Source organism: Cricetulus griseus, chromosome 4, assembly GCF_003668045.3.
Source record: "Cricetulus griseus strain 17A/GY chromosome 4, alternate assembly CriGri-PICRH-1.0, whole genome shotgun sequence".
In the NCBI taxonomy this organism is placed as follows: domain Eukaryota; kingdom Metazoa; phylum Chordata; class Mammalia; order Rodentia; family Cricetidae; genus Cricetulus; species Cricetulus griseus.
The window spans coordinates 58,024,771-58,051,168 of NC_048597.1; the positions used below are offsets into that span (position 1 = coordinate 58,024,771).

The 26,398-nt window shown below is 48.9% G+C and overlaps 1 protein-coding gene across 3 annotated transcripts in view; it reads right to left on the reverse strand.

Moving 5' to 3' along the window:
• Positions 1 to 9,814: 9,814 nt before the first annotated feature.
• Positions 9,815 to 26,398, reverse strand: part of Bdh1 (3-hydroxybutyrate dehydrogenase 1) — a 29,814-nt gene continuing 13,230 nt past the window's right edge. For all 3 annotated transcript variants that reach the window (XM_027412881.2, XM_035444647.1, XM_027412883.2), the window contains exons 3-7: positions 21,297 to 21,366; positions 20,178 to 20,288; positions 17,958 to 18,099; positions 12,731 to 12,883; positions 9,815 to 10,589 (exon numbers count right to left, since the gene is read on the reverse strand). In XM_027412881.2, the coding sequence (XP_027268682.1) occupies positions 10,120 to 10,589; positions 12,731 to 12,883; positions 17,958 to 18,099; positions 20,178 to 20,288; positions 21,297 to 21,366 (946 nt within the window). In that variant the 3' untranslated portion in view covers positions 9,815 to 10,119. The remainder of the gene's footprint in view (positions 10,590 to 12,730; positions 12,884 to 17,957; positions 18,100 to 20,177; positions 20,289 to 21,296; positions 21,367 to 26,398) is intronic.

A 26,398-nucleotide genomic window follows, 5' to 3' on the forward strand; every position in this document is an offset into this window, starting at 1 on the left:
TGCACTCGCCATGCTTCCTGATGCCTCAGAGAGAACGTCAGGGCAGGAAAGACACCCCGGCCATCTTGTCTCCTGTCTTGTGGTCTCAGACATCAATGGGCCACAGGGAAAATCTTAACAGTGTGGCTCCCACGGTTTCTCAACCCCCAGAGCTGATCCCCAGGCCTGGGGTGAAGCCCCAGGTTTGTACATATTTCCAGGTGATCCTAATATGGCTTGTTCAAGAATAGTGCCTTTTCATCCTTCATCACATCTCACCGAACAGGAAACTGAGACTTCAGAAGAAATATTCTCCTGACCAAGGACTCCCCTGCCCAGCTCCACCCTCAGCAAAGAAGCAGTTGCCCAGCCAGACACTAATTCAGGCTTCTCTTGAATGTCTGGGGCTCCCAGGGACACAGAGAATATTTCTCTCCCAAGCCATACTGTGACTTTTTTTTACCTGTGCTGGTTGATTTTTGTTGTTGTTGTTGATCACTTGACACAAACTGGAGTCATCTGGGAAAAGGGAACCTCAATTGAAACATTACCTCAATCAGATTGGCCTGTGGGCACTTATCTGTGGTGCATTTTTTCAAGTTAATGATTGATATGGGAGGCCCAGCCCACTATGGACAGTGCCATCCCTTGGCAGTTGGCCCTAGGTTATAAAAGAAAGCAGGCTGAGTTAGGTACAGTGGTTCGTGTCTTTAATTCCAGCACTCAGGAGACAGAAGCAAGTGGATTTCAATGAGTTCAAAGCCAGCCTGGTCTACAAAGAGACTTCCAGGGCAGCCAGAGCTACATAGTAAGACCCTACCTTGAAAAAGAAAAAAGAAAGAAAAAAGAAAAGAAGAAAGCAGGCTGAGCAAGCCATCAGAAACTGGCCAGTAAACAGTGCTCCTCCGTGACCTCTGATGCAGTTCCTGCCTCCAGGTTCCTGCTTTTGACTCCTGGCCTGGCTTCCTTCAGTGATGGACCGTGATGTGGAAGTAGAAACAGATAAACCCCCTTTCTTTCCAGGTTGCTTTTGGTCATGGTATTTGTTGCATCAACACGAAGCAAACCAGAACAGTGCCTTAACAGGGCATTCCATTCACTGATTGTGGAGAATACTAGAACTAAGGATGGATAGGCTACTCTTGGCTTGGCTGCCCAAGTTGCTATGGCCTTTGCTGGGTATCAGAAGGCAAGGGTCTTGCATCACTCTGTTCAAAACATGTGCTATCACCTGGCCCAAGCCCCTTCACCTCTTTGAGTAGGTTCTCTCATCTGTGAAGTGGGGAGAATAATTCCATGGCAGGTAGCTGTGTTAGCAGGAGTCGAGGGTGGGGCTTGCTACTCTTGCAAGTCCCTTAACAATTTCTCATGGATGTCAGGACACAGAGGCCTGCAAAGGCGACGAGAGAGGATTCTGCCACCTCCTAGAGGTTCCAGCTCTAGGAGGTGGCAGAGCTCTGAGGAGTGACTTAACCCCTAACAGGGGCTGTTACAAAGGAGATGCCTCACCTTATGGTTCCGCTTCTCCCTCCCTCAGATGCAGACTGAGGAGAGCTGTGTCAGACTGAGGTGGTTAAACCTAACGATGAGGTTTTAGTAGGAGACTGGTAAGAATTCTGACGCAGTTGTGAAGTCATCTAGGCCAATGGTTTTTAAACAGCTCCTCCTTCTCCTCCTCCCTCTCCCCTCCCTCACCTTGCTCCCCTCCCTCTTTTTAAAGTGGAACCCTTTCTTCCACAAGACCTCAGTATAAATGAATTTCTTACCAGGCGCTTCTGAGCAGTCACAGAAGAACCCCTGATTTATTGTGCGCACAGGGAACCAAAGGTCAAAGGGGTGACGGCTGGACCGTGACCAAAGTCACACAATAAATCAGTGGTTGAGACAAATGGGAAAACACACTTCAAAGCGGGCCAGTCTCCCTGCATTGGGACACAAGACACTCAGCCTCAGAGACAAGCGGGAGGCTGCTTCATGTAGGGTTCAGTTACACACCCTGAGGACAGGCTCTCTGTTCGGCACAGGTAGGAAGGGGGACAGTTTGTGGCCTTGTTGAATCTCAGCAGGCTTCATTGGAAATAAGATGTCATGAGGAGATGGCAGGGTGTTTTCTAGGCATGAACCCCTAGCTGAAAAACAGAAAGTTTCTCTTGTCTGTCTAGGCTTGAGGCTTCCTCGATGGCTCATCAGAGCACTGGCAGCCTGATGGTGGTAGCAGCCAAATGAGAGACTGTCTGTCATCACAGAGGGCTGCAGGTGGTTCCCATCCATGGGCATAGGCACTTGCATGAACCCTAAGCCAGAAAGTGACTTTTGGGACTTCTAAGTGAACTTCCCTCCCTGCCTCCCTTCCTCTCTCCCTTCTTTTCTTTCTTCTTTTCTGAGTGGGCTTTCTGCCCAGTACCTGAATGCAGAGCCGGGATGCACCCAAGGCTTTATCTTTCGCTCCATCACTGCTCTGGCTCATTTTATATCAATGTGACACAAGCTAAAATCATCTGAGAGGAGGGAACCTCAGCTAAGAAAAGTCCTCCGAGCTGGGCGGTGGTGGCACATGCTTTCAGTCCCAGCACTTGGGAGGCAGAGGCAGGTGGATCTCTGTGACTTCGAGACCAGCCTGGTCTATAAGAGCTAATTCCAGGACAGCCTCCAAAGCCACAGAGAAATCCTGTCTTGAAAAACAAAAAAGAAGAAGAAGAAGAAGAAGAAGAAGAAGAAGAAGAAGAAGAAGAAGAAGAAGAAGAAGAAGAAGAAGAAGGAAAGAAAGAAAGAAAGAAAGAAAGAAAGAAAGAAAGAAAGAAAGAAAGAAAGAAAAAGAAAAGTCCTCCATAAAATGGGGCTGTAGGCAAGCCTGTGGGGAATTTTCTTAATTAGTGACTGATGTGGGAGGGCCCAGCCTATTGTGGTGGTGCCAGCCCTGGGCTGGTTGTCCTGGATTCTATAAGAAAGCAGGTTGAGCAAATCATGAGGAACAAGCCAGTAAGCAGCAGCCCTCCATGGCCTCTGCATCAGCCTCTGCCTTCAGGATCCTGCCCTGTTTGAGTTCCTATCCTGACTTCCTTCAGTAATGGAATACAATGTCAAAATGTAAGCCAAATAAACCCTTTCCTCCCCAACTTGCTTTTTGGTCCACAGTGTTTCATCACAGCTGTTGAAACCCAAACTTTTCTGAGTCAGTCACCTCAGCAACTAAGGTCTCACATTAGCAAGCACAGGACAAGCTGAGAGAACAAGTTTGCCTCCAGTTTGTCTGGTTCTCTGAAATCTGTAGGGTTGACAGGGAGGCTAAAGTGTTGGGAGGCATAGAGGAGCAGTGACAGTCCCCCAAGGCAGGCCTCTTTGGGCTCCCCTGGCTCCTGCTCACAGTTAGTCCCATGGGGTCCAGCTGCTGTGGAGCCTCTGGATGGGTGAGCTTTGGGCCAGGACAGAGGGCAGGGGGCGGTACCATGCCACCCTGGCCCTAGGGAGCAAAATACTCCATGCCCCCAATCCCCTTGTTTGTGTTGTTGTTTTGACCTAGGAAGGTTTTTCACCTAGAAAAGATGCAGGATTTTTTGACAGTCAGTTGTGGTTCTCATAGAGTCCTTACTTTCAAACCCAGGTGGCAGAGGACAAGGTACCACCATCCTTCTGTTCAGAGATGTGAAGGTTTGAGTGAGATCGGCTCCCATAGGCTCATAGATATGAATGCTTGGTCCCTAGTTATTGGAATTGTTTGGGAAGGATTAGGAGGTGTGGCCTTGTTGCAAGAGGTGTGTCACGGGCTCTGACATTTCAAAAGCCCATACCAGGCCCAGTGTCTCTCTCTCTCTCTCTGCCCAGTACCATCAAGTCAGGATAAAAGGCTCTCAACTACTATTCCAGCACTGTACCTGCCTGCTTCCCACCATAATGACTATGGAGGAGGCCTCTAAAATTGTAAGAAAGCCTTCAATTAAATGCTTTCTTTTTATAAGAGTGGCCTTGGTCATAGTGTCTCTTCACAGCAATAGAACAGTGACTAAGAGCCCACACCCTGTCCCTGCCCCAACAAACCCCAGGGACTCTGAAGGAGTCTCACAATGTTCCAGAGTACAGGCCCTGAGAGTTTCCCTAGAGCATGAGGGAGGTTTCCAGGGCACAAAGGGCGGGGCAAGGGTTGGGGCTGAATGTCACCTCTATTCTACCCAAACACATTGCTTGGATCTTTTTTGGTTTTGTTTTGGTTTTCCAGACAGGGTTTCTCTGTGTAGCACTGGCTGTCCTAGAACTCACTCTGGAGACCAGGTTGGCCTCTAACTCACAGAGTCCACCTACCTCTGCCTCCTGAGTGCTGGAATTAAAGACGTGCATACCACCTGGCTCTACTGCTTAGATCTTCACTACAGTGGCAAAGCATCTCTTCTCTCCATTTTGTCGCTGTGCTTTGGAGTTACCTTGAAGAATTAAGGTCCTGGGCCCACTCTACCTACTGACTCTAAGGCCCAGGACCTTAATTTTTTTAAAGATGCTGTCTCTCCAAGTTCCAACACTTGGGCTGTCAGGCTGGGCCTCTGGAAACCCAGCTCTCATAGGGAACACCTGCAACCTGATTTGCCTTCCCCTTCCCAGGTACTTACACACACACACACACACACACACACACACACACACACACACACACACTTGGTTGTCTGGTAGCACCAGGGTGTCCTGAATACCCAATAGTTCCTAAAGTAGTGCCGTCTGCCCACCCCATCCCCCACCATGTCAGCCCACACAGCTAAGGACTCCTTAGGCTGGGAATAACATCTCACCCTAGGTCTCCTCACTCTGAAGACAGGTAGCTCTTGATTCTACCCCCTTCACCCTGAGTATTGAAGAAGAGCCAGGGTGAGGCCTGCTCTTTACCCTCTTTCCTTGGAGATCTCTTACCCTTGAATATCCATAAATCTTATGTTTTCTCATTCAGTGCCATGCTTGCTCTTGGCTTTGCTTTGTTTTTCTTGCAGGGGGTGGGGGGTGTCTTGCTTTGTAGCCCAGGCTAGCCTTGAACTCCTGATCACCTTTCTGCCGGCATGGCAGATACGCAGCACAGAGCCTGGCTTCCGTCTTTGTTTTTCCTCCCAGTACTAACAAGGTCTCACTCTGCTTAGCTTCTGAGGTCAGGTGAGATTGGGTGCGCAAGGTGGTATGGCTGTAGGTCTGTCTTTGTTTCCTATGATGGGTCCTGCACACTTTGGCACAACTTTGGCCAGGTATTCCAAACCTAAACTTTTTGTCAGAACACAACAAAAGGAGGAAAGAGGCAGCTGCAGAGCCAGCCATCCCTGACATGTTGACTACAGCCGAAGCCGAGAAAGAAAGCCAGCCTACTGTACTTCTGAGGAGCCCAGTGTGGTTACTCCGGGAGTTGTAATTAAGTTCACCTCTAATTTGATAAGCGAGACTAGCCTGACATGACAGAGAGTAACTAAGTCTCAGTGAGAGCAGCACAAAGTTCCCAGATGGCAGCATCTCTGGAATTCTCACCTCCCTCCCTCCTTCCCTCCCTCCCTCCTCTGCCCTTCCTTCTGAAACAGGTCCAAGAATGTGAAGGCAGAATGGCCCCGAGCCCTGCCTTAGAATCTTTCCTGTCCCTGTTCTCTGCTCCTTCACATCAGGGCCATGGTCATTCGCCAATACCTTGGACGTGGCGGATGAAGGTGCCACAGACCGAGAAGGTTGGCGTCCCTTCTGCTCTGCCTTCCGCAAACTGTGGGCTGGGAAGAGACAGACCTTAATGCTACCACCTCATCTGCTGCTGTCACTGAGTTAAGTCTAGCCCAGGTCTAAGGTCCCGATGGAGACTAGGGGAATAGGAAGGAGTCCTGGAGACAGAAACTGGAATGCTGGGTTTGCCTTGGCACTCTTTCTGACTATGATCTCCCATAAATCATGCTGCCTCCCCGAGGCTCTGGTTTCTTATCTGCAAAATGGGCATAATGTTCTCCCATCATTAATATACTGCTTACCACAGTAGGAGATGAGAGACAATAGTTGTAAGGGCACGTGTGTGCATGAGCAGCTGTTAGCACCTATCCAGGGGTGAAAAGTTCTTGGCTGCCTGAAGGGAACTCAGACTGCCCTCTAGCCTGGAATGTGTGATCTGGGTACATGAGTGACAGGGTAATCATGGCTGATATCAAAGTGTCTGGAAGTCTTGTCAAATGCGGGACCTGGGCTTTGAATTTGACTTAGCCACTTCCACATATCAAGAGGACTGAGAATTAAATTGTTCTGTGGAGATCTGGGTCAGAGACTGGTGCCAAAGGTTAGGCAGAGGAGGCAGGGTTAGCTCCGTCTTTGGATAAATCTCTTTGACCCAAGGAAAGACTTTCCTGGGTAATGAGCCCCTGTCACTAGTAGGGGTCAAGCTCTGAGGCAGCCTCTTTTAGTCCTTGTCCAAACTATGGTCCCTGCTCCCCATCCTCGGATGCTCACTCTATGCATGACTGTGCATACCAGAAAGGCTTTTTACACCTGAGGTTGGCTAGGTGACCTCTGCCAGAGTCCCAGTGTCTCCGTTTCTTCTGAGCTCTCTAAGCTCCAATCCTATCTGTCCTGAGCTCTATTCCTGTGCCTCTCAAGTCCCTGGGGGTATGGGCTCAAGTGTTTCTAGAATCTGTCCTCTGAAATGTCCACTGGGCACAGTATGGGCTCTGCAAAAGCATGCTGCTTGAGACAAGGTGGCTGGAGGATTCCTCCAGCAGTCTCCCAGGGAGCCATGCTCAGAATGCCAAGGGGGTGGGGGTGGGGGGAGCTGGTTTGTGTGGCCATGCTCTGTGATTGTTACTGTGCATGAACTTAAAGATTCCTCTCACTGTTACATAATTGAGGTATTTTTTTCCCCTCCTTATTTTAGATCTCGGTACCATCTGCCCTGCTTTTCATGCATGCCTGGCTCTGGGCTGGAGGTGAGCTCAGGCTTGGCCAGTCAGCTCTGTCCCTCATGTGATGAGGGACTTGGGAAAGCCTGTTACCTTATCTGTAAAATGAGATCTTGACCCCACCCTGCCTACCTGCCTGGGCAGCTGGGAGGATCAGGAGGTGTAACCGGCTGGGTAAGTGCGGCTGGCACTGTACACAGGCGTCTGCTTGTTAACCTGGTTCTCCAAGCTGGGAGAATGTGCTTGTTCACCTGTCAGAGGAGGGTGCTCACAGATTTGCAAATCACGGCTAAAATACAGGAAGTCAACAAAGGGAGGCTCAAGACTCCCTGCCTTAGGTGGCAGGGGAACAGCCCTAGCAGCTTGTGACAGGCAGGGCCAGGCTGTCTTGTCACCTGCTCACATGGCCTCTTGGCCTTGGGGTGGAATGTTAAGCTCAGCACATGACTTGACAGACAGAAAATTTCATTGCCAGCCATCAAAGGTGGGTTCATGCTTGCTGTAGCAGGCCAGGGGCGTCAGCTCAAGTCCGAGACGCAGGCTAAGCCCAGCCTGAGTTTCCATCCCTACATGCTAACTCCACCTGCCGGCTCAAGAGTTTGTCCAAAATGCTTTCCTTCATCTTGCCTGGGGTTCAAGGGCACAACCAAAGGTTTTAGCAGATGGGAGCCAGCACACACTGCTAGACCCTCTCCCTGCTTCTTGAAGGCCATGGGAAGGAGTTGGTAAGACAAAGAATGCTAGGCTCCTAGCTATACTGGTCAGCCTGGCACTTATAAAAACATGCCATCGATTGAGGTTTAAGCAACAAAATACATGTTCACATAACTCTGGAAGCTGGACGTTCTGTCTCCACCCACTGATACTGGGTAAGATACTTTCCTCTTTGAGGCCTCGGTTATGACCTGTAAAATGGGAACAACCTGTGATCTGCCCACCTCACCTGTCTCGTAAAGATCAAAGGCAGTTCCTGTGTCCAAGCAGGCTGGTCACTGCAACAAGTGAAGGTGAGCTGGGAGGTCTGAATTACCACTGAGACTAGCTGGAAGGAAAGCACACTGGGCTTTTGTCTTCTGAGACAGAGTCTTACTGTGTAGTACAGGCTGACTTGGAATTCACATAGATCGACCTGCTTCTGCTTACCAAATGCTGGAATTAAAAGAGCTTGCCACCATGTCTGATAACCTTGGGCTTTTTATTTATTTATTTATTTATTTACTTATTTGGTTTTTCGAGACAGGGTTTCTCTGTGTAACTTTGGAGCCTATCCTGGCACTCGCTCTGGAGACCAGGCTGGCCTCGGACTTACAGAGATCTGCCTGCCTCTGCCTCCCGAGTTCTGGGATTAAAGGCGTGCGCCACCGACGCCCGGCAACCTTGGGCTTTTTAGTTTATAGAATAAAGATTAAAAATCAGGGCCAGCGAGATAGTCAGCACAATCATAAGTAAAATAAGCCACAACGACCTGACCAGGCAGTCCTCTTCTGCAGCTTAAGATACCAGTGTAGATTCTCTGGCATTCAATTTGCTACCCAGGACTCAAAGCAAGTATGTGTCACCTCCAATCCCCTTCTAGTTCCCAGTGATGGGAGGATCCAAGCCACTCTCAATTGTTACAACCAATCTCTTTATTAAGCATGAAAACAAATTCTCCCGAGATGTAAAAATGCCACCGAAAGCTCCAGCTGGAGGTAGGCCCTACAGTACAAAAGCATATCACTGTTAGGAAAGTGCAAGCCATCAGGGGTCCCTCTCTGGGCCCTGAGGCCTTGCCTGAAGATAGGAGCTGGAACAAAGCACCTCTATTTGAACCCAGAGGGGTCAAAAAGCCCAAAAGGCAGGCTGAATTTGCTCTCTGGGACCCTTTTTGCCTCAGCAAGGCTATGCATGGCAGTGTGTTCTAGCTGCTCTCTCCTGGTACTGGGCTCCAGATTCAGGCCAGGCAGCTGCTTAGGAGTGTATGATTACTGTTTCCAAAGGGGCTTTGCTTCTTTCTTTGTTCCCAGGCAGTGTCCAAGTAGGTGATCAAACACTCTTGGAAGGACCTCAAGCTAGTGTGAAAGGAAACGCCTGAGCAGGCTCTAGCTGAGGAGGCGTGGCTCCCTCTGGTGGCAGGACTAGACTTTGCAACAAAAGGCACAAATGATTATTTAAATGTGTAAAGCTGCCCAAGGCTTGATGCCACCTGCAACACAGCTGTACTTGGTTCGGATCCAAATACCCAGACCCCGGACAACTGCAGGACAAGCAGCCTTCAAATTCAAATCTTCCTTGATTGGTAACACAGACTGCCTAGTGGTGTCTCAGCTTAATTAAGAAGTTCACAGTAGGAAGAAGAGGTGACCATCCCGTGGAACAGGTTTTTGCGAGTGTGTGTGTGTGTGTGTGTGTGTGTGCCACATGAGACAAGCAGGCAACTAGATCCATCACTGGAGAAGTGTCTCAGTGCCCAGCCTTGGCACTACTAATTTGTCTACAGCCCCAAAGATAGCACCAATCCCGTCCAAGGCGAAACCAAACCACACTCTTAGGCAAAGCACCTCCACCCATATCTAACCCAAGTCTTCAAAGAGGGTGGATAATCTCAGCTGGCAATCTCTAGATCCCCCACCCCAGCCAGCTGAGAGTCACATCGTGCCATGGACGTGCAGGCAGACATCACACAGTGACACCTGGTGGGACTGTCTCAGGAGAAGACACACTGCAGGCCAGAGGAGTCAGGACTGATGGGTCCAAAGTGTCCCTGGAACACAAATGGTTTTCACAGCAATGCCAGAACATGAGCAGGACCACTTGGGCACAGTGAAAGAGGTATTTTGTATGCAGATCACAAGATCTGCAAATTCTTCATGCACACAAAGAAAAAAAAATCTGTTCTTCATGCTCATGAGATTTGCTTAAGGATAAACATTTTTGAATGGATGTTTTGGCTTTAAAACGACTTTGGATTCCATTATAACAATCTGTTTTTAATATAAAGATATTTCCCACAAATCTTTGTATAAAATCAGCTTGGGGTAGATAGAAGCACCATGTTGCCCCTGAGGCTTAGGGCCACCCGCCTGTGCCCCCACATCTGTGAAGGCCCAGGCCATTCACCATTCACGTAGACAAGGTTAATGCTAAAACAGGTCTTCCTAAGACAGTGGATAATCCACAAGTGTAATCAGAAGGTAACTGTACAAACTCCCTCCCTCCCCTCAGCCTTCTCCCTCCCATCAGTAACCCTGGTCACGGGGACCTCTGTAGCTCTTCAGTGTATGTAGATCATGTCGGAGATGGCCCCTGGAAAGTGGGTCATGATCTGCATTCGCAGCCACCAGTAGTAGTCCATGGGATGGTAGCGGGTATAGGGGGTGGCAGCGGTCAGGGCGTGTGTGACAGCGTCGATGACGGAGGACGTGTCTGTGGAGCCACTGTTGCAGTAGGTCTCCATCTTGGCGATCTTCTCATCAAAGTACTTCTTGCCATAGTCTTTGCGGACGACCTCAGGAAGCTCATCCCACATCTTCTTGGCAATGGCCTGGATTCGCTCGGGGCTATAGAGACTGGTGGCAGCAATGAAATTGCCGGGCTCCACCACACTGACCTTCACACCCAGAGGGTGCATCTCATAGCGTAGGCAGTCGGAGAAAGCCTCTACCCCAAACTTGGTGATGCAATACGGCGAGCGGGCTGGGTTGGCCATTCGGCCCAGCATACTGCTGATGTTAACAACTCGGCCTACAGAAGAAGACAGCAAACGTCTGTTCAGGTGGCATTGCCCTGTGACATGGTGGCCTGGCAGGGGCAGCTTTAGAACCATCCAGAGGCAGGGGGGCCTCTATGGACCATCTAGCTAATCAGTATCCCCAGTCTTCCTCAAGGACTCTGCTGTGCCAGGCAGGACCAGGGAAGGGGAACAAATGAGGGACAATTTGTTGTCCACAGGAGAGTGCTGTGGAATAGGCAACACACAACTGACTGATCACTAGCCAGAGCCTGCCTGGTGATAATACCGTGGGGTGAAAACACACTGGACTTGTGTGAGACATGGAAGGGCTACGTCTGTGTGAACCTGTGTGTCCATTCTAAGCTGGGTCTGATGCTGGTTGGGAGAAACACAAACCAAAACCTCCTCCTTCCTCTCGGACAGCTTAAAACTCAGCTTCCCCAGAGAAGTACCATGGTGAGTCCAGGTGGGTGCTGGCTGCTGGCTGCTGGCTGCTGGCTGCTGGCACAACTGGGAATGGAGATAGAACGCAGAAGCCAGAGTGCCCAGGACAAGGCTGGCAAAAGGGAGCATAGAACACCCCCATCCCAGAAGAGAGGAGGACCAGGGTTGGTGGGCTATTCCCAGTACCAGAGTCAGAAAGAAGTTGGCCGGGGCAGGACCAGAGGCCGGATTTCCAAAGCTGTTTTCAAGACTAGACATGAGGTGGCATTGCCTGACTCTGGCATTGAGAGAGTAGTGACTTCAAAAGCATTGTCACAGTCCCAGCCTGGGAGTATAGGCCCATCACAACTTCTCCCATCCTGGTGGAGTTGGGATAGATCCCACTCAGCCCAAACTGACCTGGGTCAGCTGGCCTAAGGAGTGCCCCCCGGAATATACACCCCCTAAGCGTGAGGTCACTGAAAGCTGAAGCTTCCTCTTGAAGACTACAGGCTGATTCCTGATCATTCCTATGTTGCCGAGACATTGGGACAGATCTGGGGCTCTGGTACCTTTTGTCACAGCAGTTTGCTGTTCTAGGAAGAAAAGTCAGACCTCATGACTTTCATGACTTTATAAATGGTTTTGCTGATGTATGGCTATTTTTATGTGATTTGGGCATTGTGTCTGTTCTCCAAGTCTCTAGTCTTGTTTGAAATGAATAACACAGTGATGGGGAGCGTACTTCTTTGTATGTTTATCTTATTGATTATTGAATAAAATACTGTTTGGCCAATGAGACAGCAAGTTAGACAGGACTGAGTCAAAGAGGATTCTGGGAAATGTAGTAGAGAAGTAGTGATCCAGGCAGGAAGTGACATACCAAGGAGACTCATATTTAAGCAAAGGGAACAGGAAGTGTTCCTTTTTTCCCCTCTGCTCTTCCTCCAGGGGAGCAATGTGATCCGCCGGCAAGGAGGGACGCCAATAAGGCATCCGATAAGATAAGTCTTATAAAATATATAGATTTATGGTAATTAAGACTGAGCTAACAGATGATAATCTTAGTCATTGGCCAAGCGGCATTTGAACCTAATACAAGTCTCTCTGAGTATTAATTTGGGTCCTAACTCGGGCGGGGGACTGGCATAAAGTACACACATGGTGGTGGGGCTCGATGGCTTTTGGCAGAAAGATTTATCGTAACAACACAGTGTCTCATTTTTTTTTAAAGCTATGGAACATGCTAACATTTTTTTAACATTACACTGTGATACAACAGCATGTAGACAGAGCTGATACACATGGGATTGCTTCTCCAAATTGGTTCTTAGAAGGCTAGCCACTATGATCCATAAGCCCTGAGGGCACAGATCACTGAACTACCTTTTTTGTGTGTTTTTGAGATAGGGTCTCATTATGTATCCTAGGCTGACATTAACTCAAGATCTTCCTGCCTCAGTCTCCCCAGTGCTGGGTTACAGGTGTCCACCACCATTCCAACTCATCTACTCTACTTCTGTAAGCCACAGACCCCTCTCCCCTACCTGGCCACGCACTTTTGCCCATCACCATTCCCAAGCCCCGCAGGCTCTGAGACCCATGATGTCAGCCACGCTACTGTAGATATTAGCTCTGGCAGGTCTGGTGTTTCCAATCTGAACAGGAATGAAAAGGCTGGGCGGGTACGGGGAGGGGTGGGCAGGAAGAATCTGTCTTCCCAACTCACCTTTGGCTCTCCGGAGAAGGGGGAGGAAGGATTTCGTTGTGCGCACTGTGCCCCAGAGGTTCACTTCTGCCACTTCCTTATATGTCGCCATGCTGGTGAACTCCACCTCCCCAAACGTTGAAATGCCCGCATTGTTAACCAGGCCCCACATTCCTGGACAAAAGAGGACACAGTTGGTCACCGTGTGGGCTCAGATGCCACTAGCCCGCTGCTGCTCTCTGATCTTTCTCCTATGACTCCCAGTCTCTTGCTCAAGGCTCTCAGGAAACATTTCTAGAGTTGGCCAAGAATGAAAGGAGAGAGAGAGAGAGAGAGAGAGAGAGAGAGAGAGAAGAGAGAGAGAGAGAGAGAGAGAGAGAGAGCCAACATCCTGGCTGAATAGAAAAAATGTCCCTATGATAGAATGTCATTGCTGGCTGAATCAATTCTCAGCCCTTCATAACTGAGCCTTGTAGGATCTTCGCCTGTGTCTTGCTCCACACCAACACTGCACTGGTTGGTTTTTGTCAACTTGATGAGTATCTGGGAAGAGGTAATAGTAATTGAAAAGATGCCTCCATACTAGATCTGCTTGTAGGCAAATCTATAGGGCGTTTTCTCGTGGGTGACACAATGCCTTGCCAGGTAGTGTGTAAGAAAACAAATTGAGCAACTATGTAGCACAAGCCAGTAAGCGGCTCTCCTCCATGGCCTCTGCTTCTGTTCCAGCCTCCAGGCTCCTGCTCTGAGCTCCTGCCCCGACTTCCTTCACAGAGATGAACTGTGATATGGAAATTTATACACCAAACAGACCCTTCCCAATGTGCTTTTGGTCACGGTGTTTATCACAGCAACAGAAAAGTAATGAAGACAGGCATTTCCTTCTCCTCCATATGATCTCAAGTTTACACCATGCAACTTGGCTACTGTTTCTATTGCACCTCTTGCCAGCAGCCAGGGAAACCTTAGGAATTTTCCAAGCCAAGCTCAGAGAAGGGCCCAAAACTTCAAGGTCACCCATTAACTTATGGGCTCTGCTGCCAAGCCTTGTTCATGATCAGACCCCGCCCCACTCCCTATGGGACCTTGGGACTCCTAACAATCCTCTATTCTCTCATGTTCTTCCCCTAAGTATGCTCTGTTTGGTGGTCACACATTAAAAGACCATGGCTCAGTAGCCTGTTTGCCAGTGTGTCTCTTCTCGCCCTCTCCTGAGACTGTGTGACAGTACAGGCTCTGAGAAGACGCCTATTCTCACAGCCTGCTCCAGCTGACTGTTTCATAGAGCAGCTTAGGGACAGCTGGCTTTTGTAGATGCAGACAATGTTGGTTCTGGAAAGTTCCTGGAGTTTATTCTTTCTTAACTATTTTTGCAGCAGGGGAAACCAAAGCTGACAAGGGAAAAGACAGATTTAAGTCTCATCATTAAGTTGGAGGCAGAGTTGGACCCAAGCCAAGGGAACACAGCCTGTTTTCCAGGGCTTGTTTTGAGTTCAGTTTTGGGGGTGTAAGAAGTGGATGGGTCAGAGCCCCAGGGCAGAGTGGGGTCCTTCCTCTTTGTTATGGAGATTCTCGGGGTTTGGTCTCCTTATGGCTTAACCTCCTGCTCTGTGTTCCTTGCAGGGGCTTCAGCAGACACCATGCTTGCTCACAGCCTGTGAGAATGAGGCCTGGGACTCACTCTCCCAGTGCATCATGGGAATGAGTTTGTGCGAATGACAGAGTAATTGGTCTCCAGTTGCTTTCCTTCCGTCTTGCCCAAATTAAAGCTTGGTCGGCTGACCTCTGGTGCCTTCTCCTTCAATTACAGGGAATTAAGGACATTTATTAAGGAGAGGAAATTGCTGGTTAACTTAAGTGTCCAAAGAGCTCGCTCCCGCCCTCAGCTCTCAGGCTAAAGTTGTGACCTTGAGGCATCCCAGGAACCCCACAGCTCCCACATCTGTCTTCTGACTCCACCTTACAGTCCCTTCTGTCTGAGCTGCACGGTCCTAACTCACCCTGACCACAGCTAACACGTTCAGTTCTGTTAGTGTTACTAGGCTCACTCCTCCAACTCCTTCACTTCTCCCCATCCAATGTGTCACCCAGGGCTGGGAAGATGACATGATCAGAATGACAGGGGGTCCTAGAGTGGCACTTGATGATGTCACCTGACCCTCATAACTAAGTCACACAGTAGATGCTAAACCAGCCCATAGCTGAATGAGGCAGCTGAGGCTCATAGAGGCTTAGTCTTTGCTCGGTGTCACTGTAGACCAGGCAAGGAAGATGTGATTTGGACTCAGGACTGAGGACAAGGCTTCATTTTTAGTCCCACATAGTTGATGGTTTCTTTTGCTGTGGCAAAGAGTCAGTTCTGTTTCCTTCTGTATTAACTCAGTTAGTCCTGGCTAACCTCTCTGTTGTGCTCCGTGAAGACCCCTCCAGGTCTCCCTGTCTCCATTTATAGCCTCCATCACTACCCAGGCCCTGTAGCCATGCAACCCTTCTCCCCATTCCTGTGGCTTTCAATCTGCAGTGTAGCACACAAGGCCTTTGCAGACTCCCCCCACCCCCACATACTCTGCCGCTCTCAGTATGAACAGCTTGGTTGCTCCTTGGGAAAGCCAGCCCCTTGCCTCCACAGTCGTAAGATCTAGATTAGGCAAAGGGATGGCTATAAATACTTTGCCACTTCATAGACGAGCAAGCTGAGGCCCACACAGGACCTGGGTCACACCTGGGTAAATCCAGTCCTCCCCTTCCCAAACCAAGGGATGTGCCTGATATAAAGAATTCTCTGCCCCCAGCATAAGGCCCCTGGGTTGTTTAACTGCTTCTCAGAGGTCTGTCCTGAAGCCACTAAGTTGGTGTCTAGATCCTAGCTCCTGGCAGATCAGAGCCCTCTAGGCACCAAGCATAGTACCAAGCAAACAGCAGACTCAGTAAATGCTTACTCATTGGTAAGTAACAACTCGGGGGTCAGCCACACCCACCCCGGTCAACACGTGTGTGCGTGTGCGTGTGCGTGTGCGTGTGCGTGTGCGTGTGCGTGTGCGTGTGCGTGTGCGTGTGTGTGTGTGTGTGTGTGCACGTTCTCGGGAGGACTGGTCATAGGTTCCAGATAGTTCCTCAGGATCCTACAAAGCAGGGTAGGTGGGACTAGGGGAGATGGCTGGACTCTCTAAGCAGAGAGTCTCCTTCACCTCAGCACCTGAGGTGGCCTCTCAGACTTTGATAGTGACTGTCTCATAGAGCCAGAGTGAAAACTAGCATCAAAATGTGCCCAAGAGGGCCCAAAATGGGAGTACACCTGCCCTTATCCAATCAGGGTGGGATGTTAAACATGACTGCTAGGATGCTGTGGGAGGGCGCCACCTGGAGGTCAAAGCCAGCATCGCTTAGTGGGAGATGTTCCTGATTTACCAGGAAAAGGACAACCAGGGCTAGAATGAAGGGGGGCAAAAGTGGGGGTGGGGGTGCAGACAGGGACACCCCTGGCAGAAAGAGGTAGATTGAGAGGATGGGAAAGAGTGGGGGAAGCCGGCATGCAAATGCTATCTGACAGTTTTATTTTCTGGTTTCGAACCGGAAAATTCCTAAACTGCAGTATGGTTTCTGTGAATGGCAGAGCAGTAGCTGCGGATATCAGCTGTGCTCCATTCTGCCAAGTCACAAGTCCCACAAGCTGTGATTCCAGGCTGCCTGGTGCTGTTGCCTTCCCACTTCCTAGTCTGTGAAGGCAACGCCCCCGCTGCCCAGGGAGGCTGCGGGGACAAAGGGTGACAGGCTATGTGGCTGGGGATCATCCCTCTGTTACCCGGCCTGCCTTTTCTTAATGGGCCAGGGGCACCAACTATCGCTGTTAATTATTAAACAGATGTTCAGTGGGTCTGTAACACACAGGCGGCTCCTGGAGAGCGCCCCAGAATGGCCTCTAGGAGGTAGGGTGGCAGCATTGAGCTGCTGAGGTGACCCCCCGTAACAGTCTCCCTAAGGAACAAACAGTCGCTCCCATAGTTAGCCACATGGCAGAGCTCTTCTCGGACATGGCAGCGTTTTTTCAGCCTGGCGATTTGGGTCAGCTACACAGCACAGGTGCAGGTCACCCGGCGCCTTCACTGGACCCCACCCAGCAACTGTGCAGCAGGGAGCTAACTGAGGCAGCCCCCCCTTTTTCCCCCTGGCCTGCCAAGGGCCTCTACGATCAACAGCACAGATTGGCTTTTCCGCAGGGCCTGCTGTATGGCCCAGCTCCATGCTTCTGAGTCCACTTGAATGGTACCTCCCAAGCTGGAGACAGACCACTGTGACATCTGTCTCCCTCCTCCCTGGGCCCCAACTGCTTGTATCTACATCTGCAGTCTCTGGACACAGCCTCAGAGTGTTCCATGAGCACCTCCATGCCTTCTCACCTTTCATCTTGCTCTTGAAGTTGAGGACACCAGCTATGTAGGACAGACACCTCTCGCCTCTTCATTCCCATATCCAAATTGTCTGCTAGCTTTGTTCTTTCAGTTTGACTAGGGAGCTCCACCTACCACCATGTTTAGGGCTGTGCCGTCCATACTCCCCTTTAACCCACCTTTCCCCACTCCAATGCAGGCTTCAGAGGGAGCTTCACACATCCAGCCAGGTCATGACCTCAAGACAGTCCCTTCGCAAAGCTGCCAGTCCCCTACCTCATTTGCTGCCACCTCCAGTATCAACCTTACGATGACGGGACTGTTCATCACATCCTAGCCCACCATGGGCTACAGCCCATCATTGCTCATGCTCTGCCCTGCTTCTGGCATAACCCTCCTGGCTCTCCACCACACTATCCATCCCTACCCTACCCCCGGCACTGGGCTCAGTCCCTTTCCTTGCTGCTGCCTCTGTCCACGCCCTGCTCCCTGATAGTGAAATCAATCCACTCACTGAACTGTAAGCATTGGTTATCTTTGTGTCTCCACCACTCAGCCCAGTGCCTGGCCCAGGGTGGGCATTCAAAGAGCATTGGATGAAATGGCCTGAACTAGTATGTCAATCTGTCACTCCACAGATTTCAAACTCGCCTCTAGCCATTTTTCTGCCCTATTGCACCGGTATGTTTAATTTAAGCCACTCCCTTAAACTGAGCAGGAGGAAGAGTTTATAAACAATAAAGAGAGGAGCCTTTTCCCAGGAGGCCAGCAAATGAAGGGCAGTGTTGGGCAGGATCCCTACAGTAGCGCCACATACCAACCCAAGTCTCACGGCACTCGCAGTCTCAAGGCACCCTTACCCTTCTCAGGGTCCTCCAGACTGGAGCGGACAGTCTCCACCGCTTTCTCTATCTCTTCATCATTGCAGACATTGAGCTGGATGGTTCTCAGTCGGTCACTCTTTAAGCTGTCCAGCTCCTTGACCCCAGCATCACCTTTGTCCTGGGGGAGATAGGACTGCAGTCATCTCTGTTCATCCAACCTAGGCAGGCTCTGGACTTAGGACCCGGCCCAGGTAGGGACTGGCTCTAATCCTCTGAGGCTTACACTGACACATGTATGTGAATGTTCACAGTAACACTATTCAAAATAGCCAAAAGTCAAGCCAACTTTTATAACTATCCTGAATGAGTGTTTATTTTTATTCTTATGCAAGTTTTTAAAAATGAAGTTCGGGACTAGAAAGATGGCTCGGCAGTTAAGAGTACTTGCTGCTCTTGCAGAGGACTTGGGTTTAGTTCCCAGCTCCCACATAGTGGTTCACAACCATCTATAACTCCAGTTCCAGGGGATCTGACACCCTCTTCTGGCATATATGCAGGCAAAACATCCATACACATAAAAAATAAATCTTGAAAGTTTTTATGTAATTTATCTAGGGTACAAGTGAACAAAGCACTGTAGTATATCCATAAAATCAAGTAATATTTTGCAGAAAAATTGAACCATGGCCCATGCTACAATATAGATGGCTCTCAAAATCATGCTAAGGCCAGGTGTGGTGGGGTGTGCCTTTAATCCCAGCACTTGGAAGGCAGAGACAAATGGATCTCTGTGGGTTCTTGGGCAGCCAGAGCTGCACAGTGAGGGTCTGTCTAAAAACAAACAAAACATTGTGCTATGTGAAAGACACATAGTAAAAAGACCCAGTAACTTTGAGTCCAATGTGAGAAACATCCAGAGAAGACAAGTCTAGGGGGATGGAGATTAGTGACTGCAGGGGTGTGGGGGTGTGGGGGTGTGGGGGTGTGTGGGGGGTGTGGGTATATGGGAGTGTGGGGGTGGGGTGTAGGTGTGGGGGGCATGAGGGGTGTGGGGGTGTGGGGGTGTGTGTGGGGGGAGGTGGCATGTTGGTGTATAACTGAAAAGAACCAAAGGGAAGACATGGAGCCAGGAAAATGTCCTAAAAACAACCTGTGGAGGTTGCATAACTCTCTGAACTTCGGGACAGTCCCCTAGTTACATCTGCAGTCTCAGGTCCTAATAGTTCCCTTCATGGACCCTAAATGCTATTTGATGTCCTAAAGTCATTAGCTCTACACTTTCAAGTCTGTGCTTGGGATGCCCCTTCTGTCTGTCAGTCATCTCTCTCAGTTTTCATCTATGACAGCCCTGAACAATGTCACCTCCCCTGTCAAGTCAGAGGCAATCACTTTGCTCTCTACAGCGCTCCCTGCCTCCCGGAACATTCTGGAAAGACTTGAGAATGCTTTCATTCTAGCTGTTCAGCTGTGTCTGTGCACGGTGTCCTCTCACCACCGGATGGAGAGCTCTCTGGGTGTGCCGGCTAGTTTTATGTCATTTTGACCCAAGCTAGAGTCACCTGAGAGGAGGGAATGCCAACGGAGAAAATGCCTCCAAAAGATCAAGCACACCTATAGGCCATTTTCTTAATTAGTGATAGATGTGTGAAGGCCCAGACTCTGGGCTGATGGTCCTGGGTTCTATAAGAAAGCAGGCCGAGCAAGTCATGAGGAGCAAGCCAGTAAGCAGCTCCCCTCCATGGCCTCTGCATCAGCTTCTGCCTCCAGGCACTTGCCCTGTTTGAGTTCCTGCCCTCACTGCCTTCTACAAAGAAATGTGATATGGCAAAATAAACACTTTACTCTCAGATTGCTTTTGGTCACGGTATTTATCACAGTAATAGTAACCCTAACTAAGATACTGGATCTGGGATCAGTCTTATTCCTCAGCATCTAGCAAAGTGTTAGCCCTATTTGACCAGTGAATAAATGGCAGAGCCATGGATGGGTGGACATAAGGATTGGTGGGTGGATGGATGGATGGATGGATGGATGCATAGATAGATGCATAGATGGATGCATGTATGCATGCATGCGCTCATGCAAAAAGCTATGCATAACAAATGAGACTAAAGTGGGAAAGGTGTAGGCTGTTTTAGCAACACATATTAGAAAAGTGTGTGCATGTGAGTACACACACACACACACACACACACACACACACACACACACACACACACAACTTGCGCAATGGTAAAGAAAATGGCCCAGTCTTACCTTCATTAAGCATCCAGCAAATACAAGGAAACCTTTTGAGTGTAGATGTTTAGCCAAAGAGAACCCAAATCCAGAGTCACAGCCTGTGACCAGGACAGCTTTGCCGCTAGCCTGTTTTAGAGGGTTAGAACCATGTTAGGAACCCAGGATCCTGAGGCAGAATAACCAGCCCTCACCAGCCCTCTACACAGTAATATTAATGCATGCTGGGTGGCCAACTCCCATCCTCCTAGCTGGCTCTCACTGTCTGGAGAACAACAGGCACCATGGTATCCTGGGACTGGGACTTAGAATCAGGAGACCAAATTCCAGCCTAGACTCAGCCAGCAACAGTACTGCCTGGGAAATGACTCCTGCTTTCTCTGTGTCTTCATCTACAGTCATCAAGATGCTCACTGCCCTTGCCATCTTCATCAAAGCCAGGATTTTCCAGTGCTTCCTGAGTGCAGAGTACTTGGTATGTACTCTGTTCATACACTCCTGCAACCCCAACCATAACCCCATAGACCTATGGTTCTCAACCTTCCCAATGCTGTCATCCTTTAATACCATTCCTCATATTGTGGTGACCCACAACCATAAAATTATTTTTGTTACTACTTCATAATGTAATTTTGCTACTGTTATAAATGTCTGTGTTTCCAATGGTCTTAGGCAACCCCTGTGGAAGGGTGGTACAACCCCAATCTCCCCCAAGGGGTCATGACTCATACGTGGAGAACGGCTGCTACCGTAGAGTAAGTGTGATTATTTCATGTCACCAGTGAGGAAACAGAGTCACTTTCAAAATGCCCAAAGCAGTTAATGGTAGGACTGGAACACAGACAGGGCTGAGAGACCCCAGAGCCTCACTCTGAACCACAGCTCTTTGCTTCCTGGCAGGCCTCCCACAAGCTCCCTGACTGGGATGGGTGGAGTGCATCATTACTGTTGCCATATGCATGGGGACAGGGACTACCTGCTGATGGAGGGCCTCAAAGAAGGGTTAAGTGAAAATGTGGCTCCGAGTGTCCTGACCACTCACTCTGTTCAGGCCCATTCAGAAGGCAGCTCTTGACCCAGAGTCCCAAAAGGGCCCTCCCCAACCTAATGGCTCCTAGGGACCTGGCTGCCACTCACCTCATTTGCCTCACTGGCATAAGTCCGCTGGATGGATGCGGTGAAGGATGCTGGGTAAAACAGTGTGTGTCTGTAAGAAAACAGCAAGCCATGGATTCAAGGTACAAGTCCCTCTCTAGACCCCACTCATGGGCAGAAACACCTTGGAACAGATGCAACCACCATGTAGGCTAAGGTAGCATTGCTTTTCTCCTCAGCCTGGGCTCTCGGTCAGCTCTTTTACTGCTTAGAGAGCCCCTCCCCACCAGGAGCCAGGCAGGCAGGCAGTGCAGTAGCCTTTGCAGCAGCCATCTCAGCTACTAGACAGGAGACGCCTTCCTGAGAAGAAAGCCAGCCCAAAGGCTTCTTTTCTTAGGAGGCCATGCCCAAACTTGGCTGGCCCTTGGCCTGCTCCAGTAATATTCATTTTCTGTTTTCCAGGGCGACACAGATGGCGAGTGCTCCATGATCGAAGTGTAATCAAAAGTGTGCATATGCTTTCGGAGAACAGTTCTTTTAAAGCCTTCTGCAGGCTGGTGAGGTGGCTTAGTGGTTAAAGGTCATTGCTGCCAACCCTGACAGCCTGAGATTCATCATCAGAGCCAAATGATACTAGGAGAGAGGACTGATAGCTGCAGGCTTCCCTCTGACCTCCACATGTACACACACACACACACACACACACACACACACACACACACACTAAAAGTAAAGCCGCCTTTCAGTGTTTCAACTCTCCGTAAGTTCAATGCTGTTTTCCTGATCTTGTTTTTAAACTTTTTATTCGGAGATAATTACAGACATACACACTGTTTAGAGACAATGCGTAGAGCTGGGCTTGGTGGAGGCAGGCTTGTAATCACAGCTACTTTGGAACATGAAGCAGGAGGATCACAAGTTCAAGGCCATCCTGGGCAACTTGGTGAGACCCTGCCTATCATAAAAAATAAAAATAGGGCTGTGGATACAGTTCAGTGGTCACATGCAAAACACTAGATTTAATCCCCAGTACTAGGGAAAGAGAGGGATGGGGAGAGGCAAGAGAAAAGGAAAGAAAAGCAAGCAAGCAAGCAGAGAGATGTTGGGTACCCCTTGCCCAATGCCCATTAATGGTAGCATTGTACAACTGCAATATCACAAGCCAGGATACTGACAGAGATACAGCAGCAATGTGGAACATATCCATCACGTCTTGCATCTCTTTACCCTTTCCAGAGCCACACCCACCCCACCCCACCCTCTTCAATCTGTTCTCTATCCCTACAACTATCATTTCAACAACGTTAAACCAGGCATGGTGGCTTAATCTGTAATCCCAACATATAGGGGGCTGATGCAAGAAGACTTCTGGGAGTTCCAGACCAGCCTGTACCACAAAGTACAACTCTGCCTCAAAAACACAAAATGGTATCAACAAAGGGAACATTATAAAACGGACCATATAGTACACAGCCTCTGGGTCTGGCTTGCTATACTCAGTGTTGCTCTCTCGAAACTCATCCAGATCTTTGGAAGCAAGTTTTCCCTTTTGTGTCTAAGTCACCCTCTCTAACTTGGGCAACTGTATAACTATTTACTTTCTGAAGGTCATCTGGATTGCTTCCACTTTGGATTTATTATGAATAAGGCTGCTATGAAGATTCCTGGGCAGGATTTTGTATAAACATGTTTCTCTTGGATACACTCCTGAGAGTGTAACCATTGGGTCATATGGTAGGTGTGTACTTTATTTTTGGAGACTGGGGAGCTGTTTACAGCTCAGGAGCAGTGGAAGCAGAAATGTATGAGGACCAGTGTCTCCACATACTTCTCAGAATTTGATGATGTCACTATTGTTAAATTTTTATTTGTTATGGTTGGTTTTTGAGACAGGGTCTCATGTAGGCCAGGCTCGTATGGAACTAGTAGACTAGACTGACTCAAACTGGCCACATCCTCCTCAGGATACCAAGTTCTGGGATTACAGGCCACTGTTTTTTATTTCAGCCGTGTCTAAAACTATACATGATTATCTCACTGTGTTTTTAATTTGCATTTCTCTAATAGCTGATGATGTCGCCTGTCTCTTCTATGTGTATCCACCACCTGTCTCAGGTCAGACGGCTAATAAAATACCATAGTATGGATGACTTACAAACTAGACAGTGGTTTATGAAGGGTGAAAACTTAACAGTTTTGAAAGCTGGGAAGTTCAAACTCAAGGTGTCAGTAGATATGAGAGCCCTCTTCCTAGATTTTTACCTCTACTTTACTTGGCAGAAGGGGAAGGCAGGGGCAAGGGTTGTCTTAGACCTCTGTTGCCAAGACATTAACCCACTGGCGAAGATTTTGCTTCTATGACCTAACATCTCCTAAGGTCCAACCTTCTCACACCAGCTGGCATGGTCGCTTTTAACTGTCAACTGGACAGGATTTGGAAACAACCTAGAAGACTCAAGCTCTGTCTTTGAGGGCTTCCAAAGAGGATTCACTGGGGCTGGGAGAGCTACCTCAGGGGCAGCTGCAACTTCTAATGGAGGGTTCATATGCACAGAAGTCTGAGGGTGCTTGCTTCTTCCTGAGGTGTGTGTGTGCTCTACTGCTCCTATCCAATTCCAGCTTCTTCTGCCTCCTGATGTAGACTGAAAACCAGTGATGACAAGGGGATCTCCCAGGCCTCCGGCACTGGTTTGAGACTGCTGAGGCATCGGCTTTATGGTCTGAGCAGTTACTGGGGTCTCAGGCTCTCCAATGTGTTCACAGGCATTGTTGAGACTAGCCAGCTCTACTGTGTAAGCCAAACTAATTCACCCCTTTTGTAAGTCATCCCCCTATATTCCTCTAGAGAACAATACACCAGCAGTACGGGGAGTAGGATTCAGCATTTGGGGGACACAAGCATTCAGGCCATAGCTTGGATGGCAAGGTCATCCTGTGTTTGGCCATATCCTAGGTGGACTCATTCTTCCTTCACTGTTGAACTTTGAATGTCCTTTAGATGCTCTAGGTGCCTTTGCGGCATAAAAATCTTTTCTCCTGCTCTATAATAGCCTCTTTTCAGTGTCTGTTTTGAGACAGAGTCTCCCTATGTAGCCTTAAGGGCTGGGAACTTGCTATGTAAATAAGGCTGGCCTTAAACTCACAGAGATCTGCCTGCTTCTGCCTCCAAATTGGGAATTAAAAGTGTGCACTATCAGCCAGGCGGTGGTGGCACATGCCTTTAATCCCAGCACTAGGGAGGCAGAGGCAGGCAGATCTCTGTGAGTTCGAGACCAGCCTGGTCTACAAGAGCTAGTTCCAGGACAGCCTCCAAAGCCACAGAGAAACCCTGTCTGGAAAAACCCAAGGGGGAAAAAAAGTGTGCACTACTATGCCTGCCCCCTGCCCCCTGTTTTCCTCTTAACAGGGCTACTGCAGGGGAATGTGTTCCATTTTGATGGTGTCTAATCAACCCATTTCTCCTCTTATGGGGCACATGTGACTCTTTACCTAAACTTAACCTCCTATTTTTTTTCCTAAAAGTTTTCCGTTTAAGCTCATGGTTCTTGCTGAGTCTATGCTGGTGTGAGACAGCATAGGTCAGAGGATTTGGTTTTGCTTGTGAGTCCCAGCAGCACTGTTTGAAATGCTATCTTCTGAATCACTGTTGCCAAAACCCGGGTCAAGCATATTGTGTGGCCTAGTTCTGGATGCTCTTATCTGTTTCGCTGACCCATGTACCCTCACCTTATTTCTCTTTTTGAAAAAGAAATTATTATTTGATTTCTTTTTGTCTTTCCACGTAAATTTTAGAATAACTTCTATACTACGACATGGACAAAACTTGATGAATGACATCTGAGGTTGCCCTCTGGGCTCCAAACCCCCACACAGCCACCTATACTCACAACATATATGTACATATGTACGCACGCACGCCAGTGCCTCTCTCTCTCTCTCTCTCTCTTACACACACACACACACACACACACACACACACACACACACACACACACAGAGTGGGCATTCATCCTACTCATGACCTTGGGCTATCTGGCTGGATAGACGCGGAGTTTCTTGTCTGCTGACATAACTCCTTTAAAAGAAAGAGGAGGGCAGGTGCTCACTCTCTTGTGTGCTGGTCAGAGATCGGATTGCTGCTCCCATTCACCCCACAGAAGGACGGGAGTTGTCCGTGAGTCTTTCCTCTTGGACACCCTTTAATTTGGGCTCTTGTGAACTCACATACACTCACCTACACCAGCATGCATGCAAAGCAAATAAGTAAACAAACAACTATTCTTATATCCCTGGAACAAATACATCTTTTCATGTTTTACAATTAAAAAAGATATTGTTGAATTCTACCTGCTAATAATGTAAGAGTATTCACAAAGAATATTGGTCTGGCCGGGTGGTGGTTGCATACGCCTTTAATCCCAGCACTTGGGAGGCAGAGACAGGTAAATCTCTGAGTTTGAGGCCAGCTAGGTCTACAGAGAAAGTTCCAGAACAGTCAGGACTACACAGAGAAACCCTGTCTCAAATATATATATATATATATATATATATATATATATATATATATATGTTCCCAGTTCCCCCTCCCACTTTTCATGGTACTGTCTTTGTCTGGTTTGGAGATAAATATAATATTAGCTTCATAAATACTTCCATGACTTCATAAAGTCATGGGAAGCTCAGCCCAGTCCCAGGCCTCCCTGCTACTTCCCTGGCTGGGAGAGGTTGCTGGTCTCATTACTGCTTTGCATACATACAGGTATGTATGGCCTCATTACTGATGGGGATGGATAAAGTCTCCCAGCAGCCTCCTGGGACACTTTTCCTTCCTCCAAAAAAGACAGGGGTACCAGAGAATGACAGTTTTGGTCTCTACACAGCTTTCTCTGACTCACTAGGATCCCCACCTCCCTGACACAGCCTGCCTGTTGGGATGAAGTCTAGACTCTGCTGTCTGCTGTGTCTAGGCTGAGACCACAGGGTAGAACAATCACAGGCCAAGGGCTTTTTGTCTTGCTAGGCTGGTCCTGCAGTTGGGGAAAGTGACTTTGGTTGGGATGGTCTGTGTCTGGCTCACTGGTGTTTCCAAGACTGCCAGCTTCATCAGCTCCAAGTCTGGGGTACATGAAACAAAAAAAACTTCA